At 39.2% G+C, this 26,047-nt stretch overlaps 1 protein-coding gene across 6 annotated transcripts in view; it reads right to left on the bottom strand.

The window, feature by feature from the left end:
• LOC121443339 (N-acetyltransferase ESCO1-like) overlaps positions 1–26,047 on the bottom strand; it is a 77,657-nt gene that overhangs the window by 12,122 nt on the left and 39,488 nt on the right. For 5 of the 6 annotated variants that reach the window (XR_005973653.1, XM_041645066.1, XM_041645064.1 and 2 more), the window contains 4 exons: positions 24,688–24,802; positions 22,532–22,663; positions 13,054–13,143; positions 2,515–2,658 (listed from right to left, as the gene is read on the bottom strand). Coding sequence is in view for 4 of the 6 variants with exons in the window: in XM_041645066.1 (XP_041501000.1) it covers positions 2,515–2,658; positions 13,054–13,143; positions 22,532–22,663; positions 24,688–24,802 (481 nt within the window). In the remaining 2 variants the exon portion in view is untranslated. Of the gene's footprint in view, positions 1–2,514; positions 2,659–13,053; positions 13,144–13,687; positions 13,810–22,531; positions 22,664–24,687; positions 24,803–26,047 lie in introns of those variants that run through there. The other variant, XR_005973654.1, reaches the window with a different exon arrangement.

The raw sequence follows: 26,047 nt of genomic DNA on the forward strand, positions 1-26,047 counted from the left end.
CAGCCTTTTCTACAGAGCAAGTTCCAGGACAGAATCCAAAGCTACACCAGAGAAACGCTGCCTCACAAAACCAAACCAAAGAAAAAAAAAATGGAGGGGAGGAGAGGAAGAGAAGAACACATTCTGAGCTCAATAGTCACAGTGACTCTTCCTATACTGCACAATTCACCACCACACAAGAACTAAGAACAGGAAGAGAAGGGAAATCAAGAAAGCCTTTTCTGGGAGCTGTAGACAGCTTAGCGGTTTAGAGCACTGGTCCTAAGTTCAATTCCCAGCAACCACTTAGTAGCTCACACCATCTATAGTGAGATCTGATGTTCCCTTCTGGCATAAATTCGTACACGCAGATAGAGCATACATACACATAAAAAAATCTATTTTTTTTAAAAAAAAAAAACTTGTCCTTTGATTTATCGAGATTCTCTGATCTCTTTTTTTAAAATATTTATTTATCATGTATACAATATTCTGTCTTCATGTATGCCTGAAGGCCAGAAGAAGGCAACAGACCTATTACAGATGGTTGTGAGCCACCATGTGGTTGCTGGGAATTGAACTCAGGACCTTTGAAAGAGCAGGCAATGCTCTTAACGGCTGAGCCATCTCTCCAGCCCCTCTGATCTCAGTAAGTAACTGTAAACATATATACACATTATTGTCAAAGAGGACATGACCAATCTCCTAATAAGACAAAGATAAAACTTAAAACTAGAAAACAAAATTTAAGAGTGATACATGTCTTCAATCCCAACAACTAGAAGGCAGAGGCAGGAAGATTCTTTGAGATCCAGGCTAGCCAATGCAATAAAGAGACTTTGTTTCAAAAGAACAAAAGGAGGGGGGCACTTGACAGATGGCTCAATGGTTGAGCTGGTCATGCAGGGGACTTGAGTTCAGTTCCCAAAATCCAAATGATGGCTTACTACTATCTGTACCCTCTTCCGAACTCCACAGGCACCAGGCACGCACAAAGAATAGGATCATGCATGAAGGCAAAATACTCAAGCTGGCCCATGCCTTTAATTCCAGCATTAGGAAGGCAGAGGCAGGCAGGCAAATCTCTATGAGTCCAAGGTCAGTCTGGTCTACAAAGTGAGTTCCATGACAGCTAGAGCTGTTACACAGAGAAATCCTGCCTTAAAAAACCAAAAGAAAGGAGAGGGAGTGGAGTGTAGCACGAAGTTTCTGTCCTGCCTGGTCCCACAGCCATTCAGTCCCAAAGAAACATAGAGAGGCTTATTATTAACTATAAACTGTTTGGCCTATTAGCTCAGGCTTATTATTATTAACTAGCTCTTACAACTTAAATTAACCCACAATTCTTATCTATGTTTAGCCATGTGGCTTGGCACCTTTTCTCAACAAGGCACTCTCATCTTGCTTCCTCTGCATCTGGCTGGGGACTGTGTCTCTGCCTTTCCTCTTCCTAGAATTCTCCTAGTCTGGTTGCCCCACCTACCTGCCTCCTGCCTGACTACTGGCCAATCAGCATTTTATTTAAACTAATGAGTGACAAATCTTTACAGTGTATAAGAGTATTATCCCATAGAGAGAGAGAGAGCGAGCGAAACGGGGGGGGGGGAGGGAGGGAGAGAGAGAATGACAGAACAAATGAGTGTGGCAGGACTACAATAAAATTGTATTTACAAAAACAGCTAGGCATGGTAGCACATGCTACCAATCTCAAGGAGCCTCTCTCTGAGTCTGAAGCCAACCTGGTGATATAGTGAGTTCCAATACAGCCAGGGTTACATAGTCAGACACTGTCTCAAAAAAAAAAATTAAAAAATTAAAAAAAAATTTTTGATAAAAGTAGGCGATGAGCTGGGCATACAACTATAATCCCAGCACTCAGGAGGGGGCAGCAGAGAACAACCTCAGCTACTGAGCAACTTCAAGGTAGAACTATTTGAGAGCCTAATTTTCTATACTATATCTACTATACCTTGCCTAGCCCCCTTAACTCAAGTGCTAGGAGGATCAATTGAGAGAGGTATTAGCATACAGCACAAAACCTCTAAAGCTCTAACAGTACTCTTAATTCTATACCTTCCATCTCACTGATTTGAAAAATGAATTCCTGCCAAGTATGGTATGCACACCATTAATTCTAGTACTCAAGGGACAAAGCAGGTAGGTCTCTGAATTCAGGCTACACACTGAGACCCTGGGAAGAAGGGAGGGATAGAAGGAAGAAAGGAAGACAGACTAATTCCCACCTGGGTGTGGTGGTATGTAACTGTAATTCCAGCACTCAGGACAGCCTGAGCTACATAATGATGTCCAGACCAGGCAGTATTACATAGAGAGACTATGTCTCAAAAAGAGAAAAGAAAATCAATTCCTGCACAAGATATAACTCTATTATAGTGCAGAATTACATTATATCTTTATCTGAAATGTAGATAGATTTATTAGGATATATTTATTAGGATATACTATTAGTATTACATAGTAATAAGCTAATTTAGGTATCAAACTATTTCTAAGCACTCTTTAGAAGTTACTTACCCACTGGATATGTTCTGCAATCAAGCAGCCGACTACTTTTTTGTCATTAGAAATAAAGAGAAGTGTTTTAGTTCTGGAATAGCACATTAATGGAGCCTGTTGGAAACCCAAATCGTTGTCAACCATCTCTCTAATTTCATCAACCTGCCAAGTAAAGAACAAGACTTTTTTAAAAACATTGTATACAGGTGTAAAAAAAAAAATTCAATAAGATGAATATATTATTCCTAACCAAATACTCCCTAAGGAGTTTTTGAGACAGAAGTCTTGTTCATTCTGTTATGTACCTCTGGCTGTCCTGGTGCTCAATAAGGAGCCCAGGCTGGCCTTGAACTAGTGGCGATTGTTCTGCCTCAGTCTCCTGAATACTGAAATCATGGTTGTATGCCACCACACATTATAATTAAAAGGCTATACACATTAAAAGGCTGGAACTCTTTTACATGTCTGTACTGATTATTAACTCACTGATTTTTAAGCACTGGAAGCAACTTGGTAGAAAGAGGGAAGGCACAGAGGTGTTGCCAACCCTAACGGTGTGGGAAACAAGGGTGAGCAGGAGTACAGCACTAAGCCTGTGAAAGCACTGAGACTTTCTCAAGAGGAGCACAATGTGTAGAAATGGCTAGAGCACACTGAATCTTAGCCAGCAAGATACTGTCCGCCCCAAGCTTTAGTTAGAACTCTCAACAGTAAAATGAAGGGAACAGAAGAAAGAAATTCATGTTCACTATCTGGCAAGCATCTAAAAGTGAGACACACCAAGAACTATAGTCATTTCAATCCAATATCCCTTGGAGTATTATAGTTCTTCATTTTGCAAGTGGAAGAAACAAACTCAAAAGTGACATAATTTATGTCAAACACTAAACATCTAGAATATCACGGAGCAGAGGTCTGAACCCCAAACATTAACATGGCATCAAAATGCTTCTTCCAAGTTCAAGCTACCAAGTTGTAGGCACTGAAAAAAAATAACAATTATGAGACAGGTGGTGGTGGTACATGCCTTTAATCCCAGCAATAGGGAGGCAGAGACAATCAGAACTCTATGAGTTCAAGGCCAACCTGGTCTACAAAGCAAGTTCTAGGACAGGCTCCAAAGCTACACAGAGAAACCCTATCTCAAAAAACCCAAAAGAAAAAATTCACAAATCTACAGGGACGTGCACACTAATTCCCACTCAAGTTTAAAGAATATAAATAGCCAGGTTGATGGCTTATCCCTTTAATCCCAGCACTTGCAAAGGAGGCAAATTTCTGCTAGTCTGGGGCCAGCCTGGTCTAATTTAAAAAGCAAGTTCCAGGTCAACCAGGCTGGCCAGTGAGACCCCAACTGGGGCAGGGGTGGGGCACACAATGTTGCAAATGTTTCATCTAATAACCATTCATGTCACTGAACCTAAAGTGCAAATAACCTCTAGAGTGGTTCATATTCTTGCTTCTTGTACATACCAGATTGTGCATCCCTTAGTCAACAATGAAAACTCACCCCCTCATAATTTCTAAAATTTTATATTTTATAAGAGCATCTAGAAACATTTGATTCCGGGGAAAACTAAACTGAATGCTGGAAAACGGAAGGCGGAATAGGGAGAAGCCATGTAGCTCCGCTGGAGAAAGATGCTTTACCACAGCCTCGTGGCAATACACAGTGATGGAGGAAGGTCATTGGCTAATAAAGGAACTGCCTTGGCCCATTTTATTGGTTAGAGGATAGGTGGGAGGAGTAAACAGAACAGAACGCTGGGAGGAAGAGGAAGTGAGCTCAGTCTCCACAGCTCTCCTCTCGGGAGCAGACACCAGAGAGACGCCATGCCCCGCTCCCGGGATGAAGCTCCGACCCAGGATGGACATAGGCTAGAATCTTCCCGGTAAGCGCACCTTGGGGTGCTACACACAGATGATTAGAAATGGGCTAAATTAATATGTGAGAATGAGCCTAGAAGAGAATGGGCCAAGCAGTGTTTAAATGAATACAGTTTGTGTGTTGTTATTTCGGCCATAAGCTAGCAGGCGGCTGGGGTGTTGGGGACGCAGCCCCACCGCCGCTCTTATTACTACAGAATGGCGCCCCACGTGATGGACTAAATCCACTTAAAAAATCTGAGAAGACTTAAGAATAAGGGAGCGAGAGTTTAACACAGATTTTTGCTATTTGTTGGTGGCGTGCTGTAGAGAGATTTCCTGATTTGGCAACAGTAGCAGAAAAAACGCTGTGTCATTTTAAAGTGCGACTTCCTGAGGCTGTGCCGCCATTGTGATCTCTGTCTGGCTCCTGCGGGAGACAGAGCTTTTGAATAGAGCATTTGGAGTAAAGTGCTACGATTTGTTTGATGGCAACTAGACTCGCTGTGTTCTTGGGTCTGCTCTGCTTGTTAGAGGCAAGCATGCGCTTTCTTCTAAGAGAAGCTTCCTGACTCAGCTTTAGCTGCAAAGCCTGCAGCTCATTAAGAGGTCCTGCCATGAAACACTTAAACGGTGTTGACGAAAAGCTGAACACATGCTTTTCGGTTTTCAGCCGTAGCAGGAAAAAAGCTGCGCCGTTTAAAAATGCCGGCTTTCTGGGCTGTCCTGCCAGGGCAAACTCTGACTGTTTGAGGCAGGAGGGCCGGCTACCAAGAGAGGACTTGAGTGTTGTCTGTTGTAGCTCGCTTGCTGGCAGGGACCTTGAAATGCCATACAGTTGTTGCAGTAAACATGGCTACAGCCTGTATATCCGCCATGAGGCTGGAAAGCTAAGGAATGGACTGGATCTAGCTGGCAAAGCCACGCCTTTAGTCCTACTGAGATTGCTTGGTAAATTAAAGATTCATGTGGTCAGAAAAAGAGAGATATACAGTAAAGAGAGATTCAAAGACAGAGAAAATTTCTGAATGGTTTAAAGTGTGTTAAAAATATATGCAGACTAAAAGTTGAAGTTCTTAAAGTAAAAAAACAAAAAAAGGAAGAGAGTTGTTGTGTGTGGTAGCACACGCCTTTAATCCCAGTGCCTAGAAGGCAGAGGCAAACAGATCTCTGTGAGTTCAAGGTGTAGTAGCTTACACCTTTAATCCCAATGCCTGGGAGGCAAAGACAGGCGGATCTCTGAGAGTTCAAAGACAGCCTGGTCTACAGAGTTACTTCAGGTCAAAGATACAGAGAACCTGTCTCAAAAAGCAAAGAGTTAAAAGCAAAAATAAACGAAATAGAGGTTAAAACAAAGCTGTACAAAGATGGAAAATACACAGAGAATCTTGATACTGTATGCTATTATGCTCTCTTTGAATTATTTGAATGCTGAGGAAGGAGCAACAGCTGCTAAAAGATTATTTATTTATAAATACTGCTGAACTAATCCATCATAGATATTTTGAATTTGGATCTAAGGATATGATACTTTGGAAAGGAGTTTCTTATTTTGTTTTCATAGAGGATGAGACGCTGTTCATTTCTTCTATTCCGATTTGGTATGATGGACCACGTCCTCCTGAATGGTTCCTGTGCAAGCCTTCAAAAAATTGCTTCGCTCAACTGCCAACTGAGATGAAACTAGCACACAGGTTATACCATGAAAGACCTAATTAACAACACCCCCATTCAGCAGGAAGCAGTTTGGAAAGAAAAAACTGCACCCATATTCCCAAATATGGTTTATAAACGTTCTTTTACATTTTAAGGGGGATATGACATAGATATAAATAATTTACATTAGTATAGATTTTGCTTTATTGATAGAGGTTTAAGGTCAATTTTGTTATATGTATAAGTGTTTCTGATTTTGATTAAGGTATTGTGATTGTGTAGTTCATTTAAATATGTACTGTATAATTAAGAAATATAGGTTGTTAATGGATAATCATCGATAATAGTAAAGCTTGTAATCATGTTAGTTAGATTTTCTAGATATATAGAGATATATTTTAGATAGACATTCTTCATGTCTTTCAAAGATTACAGAATAGGACATTTAATGTTTTAATAACTGAAGACTTTTCATGACAATGAGACACTCTGCTCCTGGCAGCACCAATGTACTTCAAGAGGAAGATGGGCTTCGAAGAGGCACCTTATGGAGTTTGATAGCCATTTGGGCAAGAAACTGCTCTTGCCTGGACTATTGCATAAACTGGACACAGAGAACCCGCAGAAAGAGGACTACTGAACTTGCCTAAGGTGAGATGATCTTTCGGGGTTCCTGATTCATGAAAGAGTCTGCGAGACATTCTGCAGGACACAACAGATAGTGACTGAACTGACTTTGAATTTTCCTACTTTATGGAAATGTCTGCAGGATACCATGGGCCTGAAGGCTGAAGATGGATGCCCCAACGGTACAGAGGAACTTTGGGTGACCAGGCAGCAAGATGTCTCTGTCATTTCTAGAGTTTTAAAAGTTGCTTTTTTCTTGTTTGCTTAGGTAGTATTGTATCTTTCTGGAGTCTTTGATGGAGTTAAGAATAGTTAGTTATAGTTTTCCTTAGTTATGATAAAGATTATTGTAACTTTTACTTTTGTTATATGTAATTTTGCTATGTTAAAGTTAAAGCCTTTTTTTTTGTTGTTTAAACCAAAAAAGGGGAAATAATGGAGGAAGGTCATTGGCTAATAAAGGAACTGCCTTGGCCCATTTTATTGGTTAGAGGATAGGTGGGAGGAGTAAACAGAACAGAACGCTGGGAGGAAGAGGAAGTGAGCTCAGTCTCCACAGCTCTCCTCTCGGGAGCAGACACTGGAGAGAGACGCCATGCCCCACTCCTGGGATGAAGCTCCGACCCAGGATGGACATAGGCTAGAATCTTCCCGGTAAGCGCACCTTGGGGTGCTACACACAGATGATTAGAAATGGGCTAAATTAATATGTGAGAATTAGCCTAGAAGAGAATGGGCCAAGCAGTGTTTAAATGAATACAGTTTGTGTGTTATTATTTCGGCCATAAGCTAGCAGGCGGCTGGGGTGTTGGGGACGCAGTCCCGCCGCCGCTCTTATTACTACAACACAGATTAAAGGAGATGGGCTAGTTTAGGATATAAGAGACAGAAATATGTCTGAGCTATAGGCCAAAGAACAGTGCAAATAATATGGTTTCTGAGTGATTACTTCAGAGCTGAGCAGCTGGGAACAAACAAGAGGGCTCCTACTATAAATTGGTGCACCAACATGGTTGACTAAATCCATGTAAAACGTGAGAAAGCTTAAAAATTCATTCTCGAAACGAAAGAACAGAGTTAAACACAGCTTCTAGGTAGCGAGCATTTTGCTGGCAGGTGCCACAGCTCCTTTTAAGCGAAGTCTTCCTGATTCAGCAATAGCAGAAAAAAAGTCACATGGTATTGAAATGGCGGCTTTTGTGGGCAGTGCTGCCAGTACAAACTCTGACGAGGTTTGGCTATGGAACGTTTGAATGGGGTTTGTGACCAGAATGCTACAACTTGCTTGATGACAACATAGACCCACTGTGTGTCTGAAAATGGGGCTGTGAGCACGGCTTGCACTAACTAAACAGACCTCCGCCCCGACATGTTGGACTGGACAGAGCCAAAAGATAAAGCAGCCATAGAAGCACTTCACATTTTAAGAAATGCTCCTGGACAAAAAAAGAATTACAGATATACAATAGAACAGATTCAGACATTAAAGAACTCTAAATGAGTCATAATGTTGGATAAATGTACATAGGCTTGGGAAAGAGAAGAAAGAGTATATAGAGTTATTAAAAAAATGGTTTTAAAAAGAAAACAAAGCAAAGTCTTTAGAGAGACAGAGTACAGACAGTCATAGATTAAAGGAGTAAGATAATAAATATTAAAAAGTAATAGAGTAAAAACAAGCCACACAAAGATGGAATATACAATATATAGGGCTGGAGAGATGGCTCAGTGGTTAAGAGCATTGCCTGCTCTTCCAAAGGTCCTGAGTTCAATTCCCAGCAACCACATGGTGGCTCACAACCATCTGTAATGAGCTCTAGTGCCCTCTTCTGGCCAGCAGGCATACACACAGACAGAATATTGTATATACAATAAGTAAACATTTTTTTAAAAAAAGATGGAATATACAGTATATTATGTATATTATTGTGTTTTGAATTTTTTGACTTATAAAGGAGCTAAGTAACCAACATATCTACTTTAAAGGTATTTTGACTTCAAAATTTGGGTCTAAGGATATGTTGCTTTAGAAAAGAGGTTCTTATTTTATTACGACAGAGGATGAGAACCTGTGAAATCCTTCCAGACTAATGAGGTTTGATGGACCAAAACCCCCTGAAAGGTCTCCAATAAACAGCCCCAAAAATTACTTTGCCCAACAAAATGCAGGAAGCAATATGGAGAAAACTATGTCCAAACAACCAAATATTGTTTATAAAGGTTTGTTTACATTTAGAGGGGGATATGCTATAGAGATCAATGCTTTGCATTGGTATGGATCTTGGTTTTTGATACAAATTTAAGGTCAAGTTTGTTACACTGTGTATAAATATTTCTGCTCTTTATTAAGGTATTGTGTTTGTGTAGCTCATTTAAAAATGTAATGTGCCAGGATGTGGTGGTGCACACTGTTAATCCCAGCACTTGGGAGGCAGAGGTAGGCAGATCTCTGAGTTCGAGGCCAGCTTGGTCTACAAGAGCTAGTTCCAAAACAGCCAGGGCTACACAGACAAATCCTGTCTCAACACCTCCCCAAAAATAAGAATGCAATATATAATTAAGAAATATAGGTTAACAGATAATCATCTATAATAGTCAATCCTGTAGTCAGTCATGTTAGATTTTCTAGATGTACAGAGATATATTTCAGATAGATAGGCATTCTTCAAACCTTTCAAGGAGTTCAGAATATGGCATTTAAAATGTTTAATAACTTAGGACTTTTCATGACAATGAGACTCTTCTGCTCCTAGAAGCACCAATATACTTCAAGAGGATGATGGGCGCTGAAGAGGCTCCTGATGGAGTTGGATAGCCAAGTGGGCAAGAAACTGCTCTTGCCTTGACTGCTTGATGGTATGCTCTATGAACTGGACATGCAGGACCCACAGAGAAATGACTGCTGAATTTGGTGAGATGATCTTTCAGGGTTCCTGCTTCATGAAAGAGTCTGCTAGACATTCTGCAGGACACATAAGAAAGTGACTGACAAACTACCAATATAGGCAGAACTGCTTTTAAAATACCTGCTTTGTGGAAAAATCTGCTGGACACTATGGGCCTATAGGCCAAAGATGCTCCAATGATACAGAAAAACTCTGGGTGACTGTCCAGGCAGTAAGATGTCTCTGTCATTTCTAGAGTTTTGGAGGTTGCTTACAATCCACTTCCTGTTTAATTAGGTAATATTATATCCTTCTGGAGTCTTTGATGCAATTGAAGAATAGATAGTAATAATAGATAAAGCAGATATAAACACTGTAACTGTAATTCTTGCTTGATACCTGTTTTGTAATATGTAATTTTACTAGGCTAAAGTTAAAACCTTTTTCTGTTATGTATATAACAGAAAAGAGGTGGTGATATAGGATTCCCCTCTATATGCTGTGATTAGCATTAATGAATAAAGAAACTGGCTTGGCCTGATAGAATAGAGAAGAACTAGGCGGGGAAAACTAAACTGAATGCTGGGAGAAGTAAGGTAGAGTAGGGAGAAGATATGTAGCCCCCCTGGAGATACATGCCAGAACTTTACCTGGTAAGCCACGGCCTCGTGGCGATACACATATTGATGGAAATGGGTTAGTTTAGGATATAAGAGTTAGCCAATAAGAAGCTAGAGCTAATGGGCCAAGCAGTGATTTAACTAATATAGTTTCTGTGTGGTTATTTCGGGAGCCTGGGTGGCTGGGAAACGAACAAATGGCCCCCTACAACACATCCCTAATTGATTCTTACAAGCAGTTTGCTAACAATTCCTTCTGTTTTACTTTTAAAGTTATTATGTATTACTGACTAGTAATAGAATTGGTTGTAGGCTTTCCCTGAAAAGCTAAATTGAACAGATGAGTAGTCAGTAATATGATTCTTAGTAAGCAGTCTGTCATATAAGGTACTGTAGCAAAATTCCTACTCTGTATCTTGAATGATTTTTTATATTTGAATTTCAATTACTCAATAACTCTACAAACATTTGTCTTTGTACAAAGATCAATGTTTTAAATACAGGACAAACTGAACATGCTTTATGCCATTCTATGTATCATTAAGGGCTAATCTGGTGTCTGCAACTGTCTTACTAGGTAAGTGATCTAAAGACATAAAGAGCCATAGAATAAACTCCTTATATCAAAACATTAGCTATACAGATTCAATGCAATGCCTATCAAAATCCCAGCAAAATTCTTCACAGACCTCGAAAGAACGGTACTCAACTTCATTTGGAAAAGCAAAAAACCCAAGATAACCAAAACAATCCTGAGCAATAAAAGAACTTCTGGAGGCATCACCATCCCTGACTTCAAACTCTACTACAGAGATACAGTACTGAAGACAGCCTGGTATTGGCATAAGAACAGACAGGAGGACCAATGGAACCGAATAGAAGACCCGGATGTCAATCCACACATCTTCAAACACCTGATTTTTGATAAAGAAGCAAAAAAAAAATATCAAATAGAAAAAAGAAAGCATATTTAACAAGTGATGCTGACATAACTGGATATCAGCATGTACAAAAATGAAAATAGACCCATATCTATCACCATGCACAAAACTCAAGTCCAAATGGATCAAAGACCTCAACATTAAGCCAGCCACACTGAACCTTACAGAAGAGAAAGTGGGAAGTACACTTGAACGCATTGACACAGGGAACCACTTCCTAAATAGAACCCCAGCAGCACAGACACTGAGAGAAACAATTAATAAATGGAACCTCCTGAAACTGAAAAGCTTCTGTAAAGCAAAGGACACAGTCAACAAGACAAAACGACAGCCTACAGAATGGGAAAAGATCTTCACTAACCCCACATCAGACAGAGGTCTGATCTCAAAAATATACAAAGAACTCAAGAAATTGGACACCAAAAGATCACATAATCCAATAAAAAAAATGGAGTATAGAACTAAACAGAGAACTCTCAACAGAGGAATCTAAAATGGCTGAAAAACACTTATGGAAATGTTCAACATTCTTAGTCATCAAAGAAATGCAAATCAAAACAACGCTGAGATTACATCTCACATCTGTAAGAATGGCCAAGATCAAAAACACTGATGACAACTTATGCTGGAGAGGATGTGGGGTAAAAGAAACACTCCTTCATTGCTGGTGGGAGTGCAAGTTGGTACAGCCCCTTTGGATGTCAGTGTGGTGAATTCTCAGAAAATTAGGAAACAACCTTCCTTAAGACCCAGCAATACCACTTTTGGGTATATATCCAAAGGATGCTCAATCGTGCCACAAGGACATGTGCTCAACTATGTTCATAGCAGCTTTGTTTGTCATAGCCAGAACCTGGAAACAACCTAAATGCCCCTCGACCAAAGAATGGATAAGGAAAATGTGGTACATTTACACAATGAAGTACTACAAAGCAGAAAAAAATAACGACAGCTTGAATTTTGCAGGAAAATGGATGGAGCTAGAAAACATTGAGTGAGGTAACCCAGACACAGAAAGACAGTTATCACATGTACTCACTCATAGGTGGTTTTTAAACATAAAGCAAAGAAAGCCAGCCTACAAACCACAATCCCAGAGAACTTAGACAACAATGCAGACACTAATGGAGACTTACATAGATCTAACCTACATGGGAAGTAGACAATATAAAAAGACAAGATCTCCTGAGTAAATTGGAAGCAAGGGGACCCTGGGGGAGGGCTGAAGGAGGAAGGGGAGAGGTAGGGAGGGGAGCAGATAAAAATGTAGAGCTATATAAATATATGGACATTAGCTATATTTTCAAATAATAGGTGTTTCCTTAGCCTCCCTTTCCGGTGACATAATCTTAGATTTAAAGACGTCCAATTGTAAATCTAAAGAAAATATAGCAAATAAATTAATTCCCTTGTGGTTCTAGACATTTTGGACACATACTAGAATGCAACTAGGTTTTTAGATAAATAAAACTCATATCCACATTAAGAACTTTCTGTAAAAGAAAAAAGTAATGTGAGAGACAAAAACAACAATACTAAGTCCATTATTTATAAATGTAATGTTTTTTTCTTTTTGCACTAATGGTGACTGAACTCAGAGATTCACAAGTAAGTTTATGCCATCATCCCTTTCAAAACACCTTGTATGACAAAAGATGCTATGCTTCATTACCTAATTCATTTTTCACTAAAGTAAATGCTATGGAATACTTAAGGCATATGCATGCCTTCCAGGTACTCACTCAATGGATTGGTACTCAATCTGCCTCACATATGTTTACATAGTAAGATTGAGTATACTTTCCCAAATGAGCTGTGTTAATTTTTTTCTTCAGGTAGGCTATACTCTTTAATGCTTATTTCTTGTTTTTATAATTGGTGTTTAATGTACAAAGCCTGCAATGTATTATTCTCTTAACCTTAAGTCCAAGTTTTCTGCATGAAATGTCACTGAAAATTTACCTTTTTCAGGGCATACTTTGGATCTTCGGGAAGAACCATTATTATCCTACCATCAGGATATTCAGCCAGAATTCTTTCTTTTTTCCAGCCCTAGATATAAAAGAATATATTTTCTGTATCATACTTTATTCATTCATGTACAAGACAAAAAGTACCCCTACTTGTCTAAAAATTGCAAAACTGAATAATACATGTCCATTAATGATTAACTAATAAGGCGTGATCAGTCATCTGCTTTGCTAAGTTTACAACATATTGAATACGAGCTAATTTCTAATGCTTGTTCAGAGAGATGTCATACCACAAAATATCTAATTTATCATTTCCCATCATAACAAATTCTGAAAATCACATACCAAAAACAATCAAACCCCTTAAAGTCAGTGGATCCCCAGAACAGAAAGGGTAACTCTCCCAGACTCTGAACAAAAGAACTCAACTCTTAGATTTATTTGGAACATGGTTACCTCCACAAATTTAACACTCATATTTATGAATGGCATGCCAAAGACCTCCAGGAGGTCCCAGGTGAACTGATTAGCATGCAGTAGCCCACAATGAAAGAATAGCTTTTACTCTTATTGTTCACAACTATCAAAACCACAAGAAGGAGACTATAAAAAAATATAACTACCTTCTAAGAATCTAATAGGGAAGGAGAGGCTACGTTGTGTGTATCTGAAGTTAAACATACTCAAAAAAAGAGGTAATAAACTCTTCTTCAGATCCACACTCGTGGTGATTAATGAGCAGAACCTGCATGAAAAAAACAAAACAAAACAAAAGCCACTTAAATCTAGTAAGATGGGACTGAACCAGGTTAAAACTAGGAACTCTGAAGTTCAAAATAATTACAGAAAGAATGAGCTTTAACTAGTTCTTCCATTTGTCTTACCCAACCAATTTTACTTTAAAAAGCCTTTTTAAAAGCAATTTGCAATTATGCTTAGGGAAAAGTTCTTTTCTAGGATCGCTTCTAAAAATATAAAAGCTCAATAAAGAAAAAGGCTATTTTTTTGATATACCATGGTAAGTCTGAAAGGACGGAAACTGATTTTCTAAGTTATCTTTTTGTTTTGTTTTTGTTTTTTTATGAAATGGGAGCAGGATCTTAGAAACAAAATTTCTACTAATAAAGATCAGAATACCTAAGATCACAGAACAAAACATTTAAAATTCACCATCTGCTTAACTTCAAGGACAAGTAAAATTCAAATGATTGATATGAACTAGGGATGGAACAATTATTTCGAGATTAAGAATCAGGCTGGAGAAACGGTTCAGCAGGTAAGAGCACCTGTTGTTCTTGCAGAGGACACAGGTTCGATTCCCAGCAACCATAATGGCTCACAACTATCTGTAACTTCAAATCTAAGAGAACTAACAGGCAGGCACAGGGTGCACACATACATACATACATACATACATACATACAAGCAAAACACTCATACACAAAGTAAAACAAATAAATACGACTTTTTAAAGATTAAAGTACCAGAATAATAAAAAGATCAACCAGAATCACATACATATTTGAACATAAGGTCAACCATTTTTAAAGGCATAAAAGATAACACCTATAAAAATAAAAAAACTTAGGGGGCTAGAGAGAAGGCTCAGAGGTTAAGAACCCTGACTGCTCTTCCATAGGTCCTGAGTTCAATTCCCAGCAACCACATGGTGGCTCATAACAATATATAATGAGATCTGGATGTTCTGGAACTCACTCCATAGATCAGGTTGGCCTCAAACTCACAAAAATCCACCTGCCTCTACCTTCTGAGTTCTGGGATTAAAGGTATGCACAACCACAGCCCAGCCACATTTTACATTTGATTTGTATTTCTCATGAAAACCCTTGTCTGTCTGTGATGAGACTTGAAACTAGAACTGATAGCGTGCTAAGTAAACGTTTCCTTATGAAACTTCACTCCTAGCACAGTTTGGATAATTTTTTTCCAAGACAGGGTTTCTCTCTGTAGCCCTGGTCGTCCTGGAATTCAAACACAGAGATCTGCCAGCCTTGGTCTCCCAAACGGAGGGTGGGGGGAATTAAAGGTGTTTGCCACCACCACCCAGTTAATTTGGATTTCTAAACACTCAGTGATAGACACACCAATAACAACTAAAAAAGTTCACTGATGCCAGGCATGGAGGGGCATGCTTTATTTCCAGATCTCATGAGGACCAGGCAGGCAGATCTCTGAGAGTTTGGGGCCAGCCTGGTCTACAAAATGAGTTCCAGGACACAAAAAACTGTTATACTGTTGGGGGTGGGGAGTACACATGACCATTTATGCCATGGAAAATGAATGGGCCAAAGAAAAACAAAACAGGACAAATAAAAAAATGGAAGTACTGGCATGGTTAGAAGAAAACTGCATAATCAGTCCTGTCCAGACACCGAAGAAGGAAGATGTGACCTACCCCGCTGAAAAAGGTACCAAGCCATGTGGCTAACGTAGATAAGAACAATGGGTTAATATATGTTATAAGAGCTAATACAAAGCCTGAGCTAATGGGCCAAAATCAGCTTATAACTTATGGAGACCTCTGTGTGATTTTCTTTAGGGCTAAATGGCTGCAGGAATCGGGCAAGAAACAAAACCAACAAGCAGGCACTCATGTTACAGAATGGTGCCCACGTGGACAACTGCATCCACATAAAACTCGAGAGAGCTTTGGAAGTAATTCTAGACAGAAAAGAATAGAGCATGGCTTCTTGGTAGCAGCAATTTCTTGGGTCTGCTCTGCTTGCTAGAGGCAAGCAAGCGCTCTCATTTAAGAGAGGCTTCCTGATTCAGTGGGACCTTGAAACGCAATAGAGTTGTGGCAATAAACATGGCTACAGCCGGTACCTCCACCATGAGGCTGGAATTGCAGAAAGCTAAGGAATGGGCTGGATCCAGCCATCAAAGCCACGGCTTTAATCCTACCCATATTCCTTAGTAAATTAAAGACTCGTGTAGTCAGAAAGAAAGATATACAGTAAAGAGAGATTCCAAAAAAAAATTTTTTAATGGTTTACTGTGTGTTAAAAATATATGCTGGCTTGAAAAAGAAAAAGGTTAAAGTCCTTAAAATAAAAAAAAAAAAGAGAGAGAGAGAGAGTAGTTCGGTGTGGTGGTACACACCTTTAATCCCAGCACTTGGGAGGCAGAGGCAGGTGGATCTCTGTGAGTTCAAAGACAGCCTGGTCTACAGAGTTATTCCAGGACAGCCAAAGATATAGAGAACCTGTATATACAGAGGAACAGAGGGGAAGAGCAATAAAAGAGGCATTTTGATAGAGAGCGCCATGATGGGGTTAAGGAGAAACCTGGTGTTAGAGAAATTGCCAGGAATTCACAGGAATGATCCCAGTTAAAACTCCCAGCAATAGTGGAGAGGGTGTCTGAAAGGGCCTTCCCCTGTAATCAGATCAGTGACTGCCCAAATTGTCATCATAGAACCTGCATCCAGTAACTGATGGAAGCAGATGCAGACACCCACAGCCCAGTTCCTAGAGTTCAGTTGAAGAGAGGAAGAAAGAATCATGATCTTTTGAACAAGGAGTGGTCAAGACCATGATGGGGAAAACTACAGAAACAGCTTATCTGAGCTAGTGGGAGCTCACAGACTCTGGACAGACACCTGGGTAACCTGCATGGGACTGAACCAGGTCCTCTGAATGTGGGTGACAGCTATGTGGTTCAATTTCTTGATGGGAAGCCCCCTAGCAGTGGGACCAGTATCTAACCTGGGAGCATGAACTGGCTTTTAAGAGTGCATTTGCTATGGTAGGATACCTCCTTGCTCAGCCTTGATACAGGGGGTAGGGACTTGGTCCCACCTCAACTTTATATGCCTGACTTTGTTCTCTCCCTAAGGGAGGCCTTACCCCTCTGAGAAAAGGATGGGGGGATGTTAAGGAGGGCAGTGGGTGGTCGGAGAAGTGAAGGGAGGAGGAAATGGGGTTGGTATGTAAAATAATTTTTTAAAAAAATAAAAACAAAGAGTAAACACAAAATATACCATTCATATGCATTCAACTTTCAAGTTAAAATTATAGTCTCACTAGATCATGATTTCCCTGCAATATATATTTGGTCAACTATTAGTGGCACTAGGAGAATTTTTGTGATGATAAAAACATTCTGTATCTACAGTGTCCAACATGGTAACTTCTAGCAATGTGTGATAACTAAGTGTTGGGGAACTCCTTCAGCCAACATGCTTTAAGACACCAGCCCACTTTGGGTATGGTCTCATGTACTATAAATGCAGACAAAAGCGTGCATGGGCCTCTTGGCTGCTAGATTCAGTTCCAGTTCCCAGCACACACAGAGGACTGTTGATTGCTACCCTTTTTGTGAGTTTATCCCCCCAAATAAATATACTACATTCTGGGCTATTGTGGAACTCTTTTGTACACCAACAACTAAGTACTGACAACTGTGACTAAGGTACAGTATTTTTAATTTCGTGTGGCTTACTTGCTACCATGCTGGACAGCACAGTTCAGCAGTCATTTGGAAATCTGTCAGTCTTTACTCCAAGTTCCTCTTGTGATCAGTCCCACAATTCCTGTATCCATCAATGCTATATTAATTCAACACAACGTACACCTTAAGCCTATTTATTTATGGCCCTCACCCCAAAATGAAATCACTGTCCCTATATCTCACCAAAATAAGATGACTTAAAAATAACACTCATGGCAGTAAGATGGTAGGGCACACCTATAATTCCAGCACTTGGGAGGCAATGGTAGGATCTCTGAGTTCAAGGCAAGCCTGGCCTACAAAGTGAGTTCCAGGACAGCCAGGACTGTTACATAGAAACCCTGTCTCAAAAAACAAGGGCCGGGAAGTGGTGGCGCAGGATTTTTTTTAATCCCAGCACTCAGGAGGCAGAGACAGGTGATCTGTGAGTTCAAGAACAGTTTTCAAAGCTACAGAGAAACCCAGTCTTGAAAAACCTTAAAACACTCATGGAGCTAAAAATTCAGCCTCTGAAAGGATGGAAAGAATTCCAAATAGCATTCAAAAATCAAAATATCACCATCTCACATATTTTTCTTATCTCATCACCTACAAACACCCTTTGCTTCTGTCACAAAGATATGGCCGTGACCCCACAAAATTGATGACTGACATTTGCTGTCTCATTAGCTGTACTATGGTAACAGCCACAGTTGGCCCTCCTACGTTTGTTCTGAAAACTCTTCTCTACCAAAGAAAACAAGTCTCTCTTCTGAGCAGCTCTTTTAACCAGTGCTTTCTGGTCACGTCTATACCCTAAAGAGACTTGACTACTCATTTAAATAGATATATACTTAGAGAATGTTGACTTATCGCTTAATAATTACTTAAATCTGTAATTGCTAGTTTTTCATTTTTTTTCAAGCTTGGATCCCAAGCATACAGGGTGTATTACACAGCCCTAAGAGTGGTTTCTCTGCAAACGGCCAACAGATTATTCATCTTCTGAGAGTGCCTGATGAATGAAACTTGAGTTTCTGATAGTGTCTGATGGCTACCTGGCTATTCCTGCTCACTCCCACACTTTAAAGAACTATTATACCTTAGTCCACCAAGAAAACAGTAGTTTCTAGGTCCAAGTCAGAGTTACTCCCAGAAACACTAAATGCTCTTTCCTCATAATTCCCAATATGTCAGATAAAACCCATTTATTAAAATGGTATCAATGAGGCAAATAAGAATATAAACAAGCCGTTTCTAATTATATTTGATTATTATAGGCATTTATTTATTTGGTTGGTTATTTGATTTCTCAAGACAGGGCTTCTCTCTATAGCTTTGGAGCCTGTTCTGGAACTAGCTCTTGTAGACCAGGCTGGTCTTGAACTCACAAAGATCTGCCAGCCTCTGCCTCCCAAGTGCTGGGATTAAAGTCTAGCTGAGTATTTATTTTTTAAACAATGTTTTTGAGTTCCAGGCTAGCCTGGTCCCACACAGTAAGACCCTATCTCAGACAAATAGTGATAAATACATAAATAAGTGAGCAAGCCGTTCCTCGTTGCTCATTGTATCTGATTATTATAGGTGTTTAATTTTTAAACAATGTTTCTAATTGAGAAGTCAGAAGGCAGAGGCAGGTAGATCTCTGTGAGTTTGTGACCTTCTTGGTCTGCATCATAAGTTCCAGGACAGCCAGGGTTATATAGAGATCTTAACTCAAAACAAGAAAAAAAAGTTTCTCATTAATTGATTCACAAAATTATCGATTTGTATTTTTTATTTTGATGTTTTCCAGACAAGGTTTCAGTTCACATCCATGGATGTCCTAGAACTCACAGTCATACCAGCCTGGCCTTAGACCCTCAGTGATTGTCATATCTTCTGCATAGTTAGAGCTGGCATCAAAACATGTCACCACACTCAACCATTATTTCACTTTTAATAGTTTTAACTAGCGAAAAATTTTATTTCCACTTCTTAAATACTGTAAATTTAGCATGAATTAAACCAAGCACCAAATCACTTCTCTTCCTTTACATAAAACAAAAAATTTACGCTAAATAAAATTAGGTGATTAACAAGTATTCTTTTTTTTTAAATTTATTTATTTATTATGTATACAATATTTTGTCTGTGCGTATGTCTGTAGGCCAGAAGAGGGCGCCAGATCTCATTACAGATGGTTGTGAGCCACCATGTGGTTGCCGGGAATTGAACTCAGGACCTTTGGAAGAGCAGCCAGTGCTCTTAACCACTGAGCCATCTCTCCAGCTCCCCGATTAACAAGTATTCTATAATGCATAATACAAGTGGCTAACACTTTAATATCACAACTCTAAATATAGAAAAGAAGAAAGTAAAGGCCTTTTTATTTTTTTATTATTTTTTCAAGATTTATTTATTAAGTATATAGTGTTCTGCCTACATGTGCGCCTGCAGGCCAGAAGAGGGCATAAGGTCTCATTATAGACGGTTGTGAGCCACCATGTGGTTGATGGAAATTGAACTCAGGTTCTCTGAAAGATTAGTCAGTGCTCTTAACCTCTGAGCCATCTCTCCAGCCCATGCTTTCTTTTTTCTGGGGGGTAGGAGGATTTGGGTTTTTTGAGACAGGGTTTCTCTGTAGCTTTGAAACCTGTCCTGGAACTAGCTCTTGTAGACAAGGCTGGCCTCAAACTCACAGAGATCCTCCTGCCTTTGCCTCCCAAGTGCTGGGATTAAAGGCGTGCGCCATCACTACCCAGTGCTATATATATAGCTATATATATAAAATAAATTATATATATTAAAAAATAATAATGCAATGTTTCAAAATAGTCTCTACCTCAAACATTTCTCTTTTAACTTTTTATTATTATTTTAGAGGCAAGGTTTCTTTGTGTAATCTGACTGTCCTAGAACTCACTTTGTAGTCCAGGGTGGTCTCTAACTCACAGAGATCCTCCTGCCTCTGCCTCCTGAGTGCTGGGATTAAAGGTGTGCACCACCATCGCATTTCAAAAGGGCAAAAGTTAATGACATCAATATGACCAACTGCTAAATTCAATTTCTTCTCTTGAACTTATCTCAAAATAAAACAATCACTAGCTGTACTCCCTAGTGTTCCTTCCATCCATCTGAGGAGTGACAAAGGCTGGACCCAGGTTACTACAGTACACTGAAGCATTACAGGACACCCAAGACCTGTGCAGGTGATGACTACACTTTGTACTCTAAAACCATCTTCTCCCAGAACCTTGAAAAAGCCTCTGCTATTTCTTGAATGAATTTTTTTCTGTTCCCCTCAGAAATCAAGAATTTTCTTAAAATTAAACCTTTTAAATAGAGTAGTCTTTTTATATTTTTAAGAAACTAAATGAGCTAGACAGTGGTGGCACATGCTTTAATAACAGCACCCAGGAGTCAGAAACAGGCTCATCTCTGAGTTCTAGGTTAGGCAGAGGTAAACAGAAAAACCCTGTCTCAAAAGAGGGAAGGAAGGAAAAGAAAGAAACTAAATGAACATGAGAATTAAATACTTTAAACTGAATACAAAGGACTTGTATCTGGTTCACTCTGTAATTAGACAGCTAACAGCACCAGTTTCTTTTCTAGATGTACAGATGTTAACAGCCAAATTGTTGTGGTGCACACCTTTAATCCCAGCATTCAGTAGGCAGAGCAGGAGGATCTCTATGAGTTTGAGGCCAACCTTCCATAATGAATGAGGATAGCCAAGGAAGTTACACAGAAAAACCCTGTCTTGAAAAAACAAAAAACAATAGCAAAGAATGTTAAGAGCCAATTTAGAAAGGCCTAAACTGCAAAGGATAAACCATCAAATTATAGCCTATATCCATGCACACACATTCTATTTTACTTAGTGAAGTTGTAGGAGGTAGTATGTGTGGAAATATATGTGAAATAAGGAATTATAAAGGATAAGCAGAGTAGGGAACCAAAAAAGAAGGTCTCACATAGCCTGGGTAGCAGTAACACTGGAAAAATGATAAAAGGTTCAACCATGAAGGAATGAACATAAACCACTGAACTAAAGCCAAGTACATGAATTTACACAGGAGGCTATTAAGACCTTTAAGTGATCCAGTACCTAGTACCTAATGAAATGAACTAGTGAGCTAGCTCAGTTCAGATATCCTGGAGGTCTTATTAATGTCAATGTACAGTACATAAGGTATAGAATTAAAAAAAAATCTCAATTACAGGTAAACAAATTATACTAAATTATAACTTTACAAATGGCTGAATTGATCAAAACTGCGAACAAATTTGCTTTTTCCAGAAGCAAATATTAAACAAACCTATTATGCCTTAAATGCACTTATGATTTCGTACTCAAATATAATTTACATTTAACTTTGTAAAGATAAACTCTAATAACAGGAAAGAGTCCCCAAACCACCTATTTGACAAGATATACATTATAATCTCCAAATACAGATTTTAATAAGATACATGAACATTTATTATAGATTGATTCACAGTAATTATTAAAGTCAAAGGAAAGTTTTAAGAACTATGCACAGCTGGGCAATGGTGGCACATGCCTTTAATCCCAGCACTCAGGAGGAGGACACAGAGGCAGGCATATCTTTGAGAGTTCAAGGCCAGTCTGGTCTATAAGAGCTAGTACCAGGATAGGCTCCAAAGCTACAGAGAAACCCTGTCTCAAAAAACAAAAAAACAAAAAAAAAGAAAGAAAAAAGAAAAAAGACCTATGCACAAGCTAATTAATACAGTCAGAAAGTTACAATAACTTTTTAAAAACCAATTACACTGAAAAACATAACCTAAGTTAAAAATCCCACAGTAGCAACCTGTTCGGAAAATTCCCTGGATTTTTAATTGGCTTTGTTTGAAAGGAAATCAATATCCATGCATGTCATGCATGCTTTGTATATATTATTGATCTCTAAGAAAAAAAAATTTCAACAACTTAAATTTGGCAATTCATTTCATTAAAAGTCTAACCTAATTACCTGCAATGTATGCTTTAATTCACAAAGTCTACTTACCACATACTTCACAGCACTTATAAACTGGTTGTGGAAAAGTAGGTGCTGGGTTTCATCTTCTGGATTTGAAGCTGTATAAAGCATTCCACAGATATTACAGGACACTGCTCCAAACCTTTTGTGTCCAGCATCCTATTTATAAAAAACAAACAATGTTTTCTTCCTTGCCAAAGTAACTATTTCTGAACACAGTGTCAAAACTATGTGAACATAAAACAAGAATTGCTTAATTTATAAGCAACATTTAAATTAAGATATCGAAGTCTAAAATCTGTGTGCAGTAAATCTGTGCTCTAACTTCCACATGGACACAAGAGCATCCCCCCTCCACCCCCCGATCATAGTTATACTAAATTAAAATTTTCATCTAAACAGCTAGTACACTGGTACAAGTCTCAAATCCCAGCCCTTGAGTTTGCTGGTAAGGGAGCCTCGCTGAATTGATGAGCTCCATGCTCAGTGAAAGACCCTGTCTCAAACACTAAAGAGAGAATGACTAAACACCTTCCAGAATCTGTCCCTCACACACAGATTCATACCTGCAACACACAGTCCATTTTAATAACCTGTGGACTTGTTCAAGAGCTTACTACATTTAAAAGAACTGAGAAAATATGTATCAATATAAACTTAGTCCAAAGGTACCATATAATAAAAAGTCTATACAGGAAAGCCAATTTATATTTCATATTTAAAATAATTACAAACTAGCAAAAATAATGCATTATTGCATCTACCGGGACCCACATGGAAGAAGAAAACCAATTCCCAGCAGATGTCTTCTGACCTCTATTGAGGCACTATGGCACAGGCACCTGCACACACACACACTAAAACTTAACTTAAAATTTTTGGGAGGGGTTGGTTTTTTGGGACAGGGTTTCTCTGTGTAGCCATGGCTGTTGCCCAGCAGTAATGGTGCACACCTTTAATCCCAATACTTGGGAGGAAGGGGCAGGTAGATCTATGATAGAGGCCAATCTGGTCTACAGAACAAGTTCCAGGAGAGGCTGCAAAGTTACACACAGAAACCCTGTCTTGAAAAAAAAGCAACTAGCCGGGCCACAGTGGTGCACACCTTTAATCCAAGCACCCGGGAGGCAGAGGTAGGCAGATTTCTGTGAGTTCAAGATCAGCCTGGTCTACAAGAGCTAGTTCCAGGACAGGATCCAAAGCTACAGAAAAACCCTGTCTCATAAACCAAAAAAGAAAAAAAAAAAAAGAAAAGAAAAGAAAAAGAAAATAAACAAATAAATAAGAAGGGGGTGGGGGGAGTTAACCCTGGCTGTCCTCAAACATGCTTTGTAGACTAGACTGTCCTCGAACTCAAAAGAGATCCACTTGCCTCTGCCTCCTAAGTGCTATGATTAAAGGCGTGCACCTCCACCACCTAGCTGGTAGTACCTGTTTAATTCACACTGTTATACAACCTCTCAAACTTTTTTCATTGCAAAACTAAGCTCTACATCTATTGGACAGTAACTTCCTATTCTCCCATCCCTTCAAATCTCTAGTGGTCGCCATCCTACTTTCTTGGCACCTCGGTGAGTAAAATCCCATGGTCTTTTTCATGACTGACTTACTTCACACAACATATGGCCCTCAAGGCTCATCCGTGCTGCACAAGTGTAGGAATCTCTCTTAAGGCTGATAAGTAACCACTGTGATTATACATTCATCTACCAATGGACAGCCAAGTTTCTACTATCCTTTGGCACTGTATGGACATGTTATACAAACAGTTATTTGTACTAAGTTCCAAGTCATTTTAATATTTAAATAAACTTCTGGGAGGAGGTAGTGCTCAAGCTACTCATATTATTATTATGGGAAGAGGAGACTATAATAACACCAGGAATGCATTCGATAATAAAAATTATAATGATCAAGAAAGAATTAATTTGTACTTTAAGAACATTGTACCGGATTGTTGTACACTCTTTAATCCCAGCACTCAGGAGGCAGAGGCAGGCAGATCTCTAAATTTGAGGCCAGCCTGGTCTACAAAAAAAGTTCCAGGACAGCCAGGACTGCAAAAGGAAACCCTGTCTGCTTGGGGGGGTGGGAGTAGAAGAAAAAGAAAAAAGAATCTTATATAAATAATTCATTTACAACCACACTTATTGGTAATAGTAATAGGTAAGTTGTATACTTACTATGATCAGCTGTTTTTCATCCACTTTCTCGGATTCTTTCAGTCTCAAGGCCTTTGGAATTGTTATCTCCAAATGAGAATTATACTTTAGCTGAGAATGATTTGATGGTATATCTCTTTAAAAAAATTATTAGATATTATATATCTATATAATGTCAATCATTAAAGACAAGAACTCATTTCTAACAAAAAAATTTCAACTTCAAGGAGGAAAAAAGATAACCTTTTAAAAATCAAAGTGAGCGGGCTGAGCAGTAGTGACTGAGCGGTGGTGGCACGTGCCTTTAATCCCAGCACTCAGGAGGCAGAGGTAGGCGGCATCTTGTGCTGGTAGGCAGCTTGTTCAGGCAGCAGACACATCAAACCCAGGTACCCAAAGAACCACTTGAGAGCAACGAGCATGATGAGATGTGTTGCTTGAGGTGGAGTGCTGGAGGGCACGCTGCAGTACCCAGAGTCTGGTCATCTTTCCCCCATCAGGCATGGGATCCCCAAAATGCTTCTGACTGACAGAGGAAACCCAAAAATAACCTTGCTAGCACCCATGCTGGCATTGTGTGACTGTATCTATGGTGATACAATCTGTTAACTACTTATGCCATAACATGTGACCCAGATCTCCTCCAATGGCACACAGAACACAATGATTTTGAACCCATGTATATTTTTTTTTCCTCATTAAAAGTTCGAAACCAAAAAGAAGGGGGGGAAAAGAGAAAAAAAGAAAGAAATCCTGGCATTTGCAGCCACACATATATGCCCAGAGGATATTGTGTTACATGAAATTATCAAGGGCAGAAAGTAAATAACTGTAAAATCTCACATTTGGAAGGTAAAGGTTAACTTCAAAAAATAGTAAGTTGCCAAAGCTAGAAAGTGAAAGAGGAGACTGTTGTCAGACTGGAGCGGCTCCAGCTGAAAAGAAGAAATAATTTCTAATATTCATAGCACATAGGGCAACTGTGTCTTTCAAAATAGCTCTGACTGTCATTGCTTCCTACACAGAGAAACGACATGTTTGAGGTGGTGACTATGCTAGTTACTCTCATTCAATCATTATACGAGATACCTATATTCAAAGAGCAGAGTGTATCTCATAAGCATGCATTATTATGTCAATTATAAACTTTTAAGTCAAAGCCAGGATCTGTGTAAGTTCGAGGCCAGGACAGCCAGAGCTACAGAGGGAAACCCTGTCTTCAAAAACAAAACAAAACAAAACAAATGCTCAAAAGGAAAAGAAAGCTACTAATTATCAAGAAACAAAACTGCAGGGTCTACTGTTGCTTGAATGTCTTAGGTTTTGTAGTTTTAGGCACCTAAATTTTTAAAGACTATTTGGTGGTCAGGCAAGTAAGTCA

The sequence above is a fragment of the Microtus oregoni genome, unplaced genomic scaffold, assembly GCF_018167655.1.
Source record: "Microtus oregoni isolate MIOR12 unplaced genomic scaffold, Mior012 000105F_ref0000443, whole genome shotgun sequence".
Taxonomy (NCBI): domain Eukaryota; kingdom Metazoa; phylum Chordata; class Mammalia; order Rodentia; family Cricetidae; genus Microtus; species Microtus oregoni.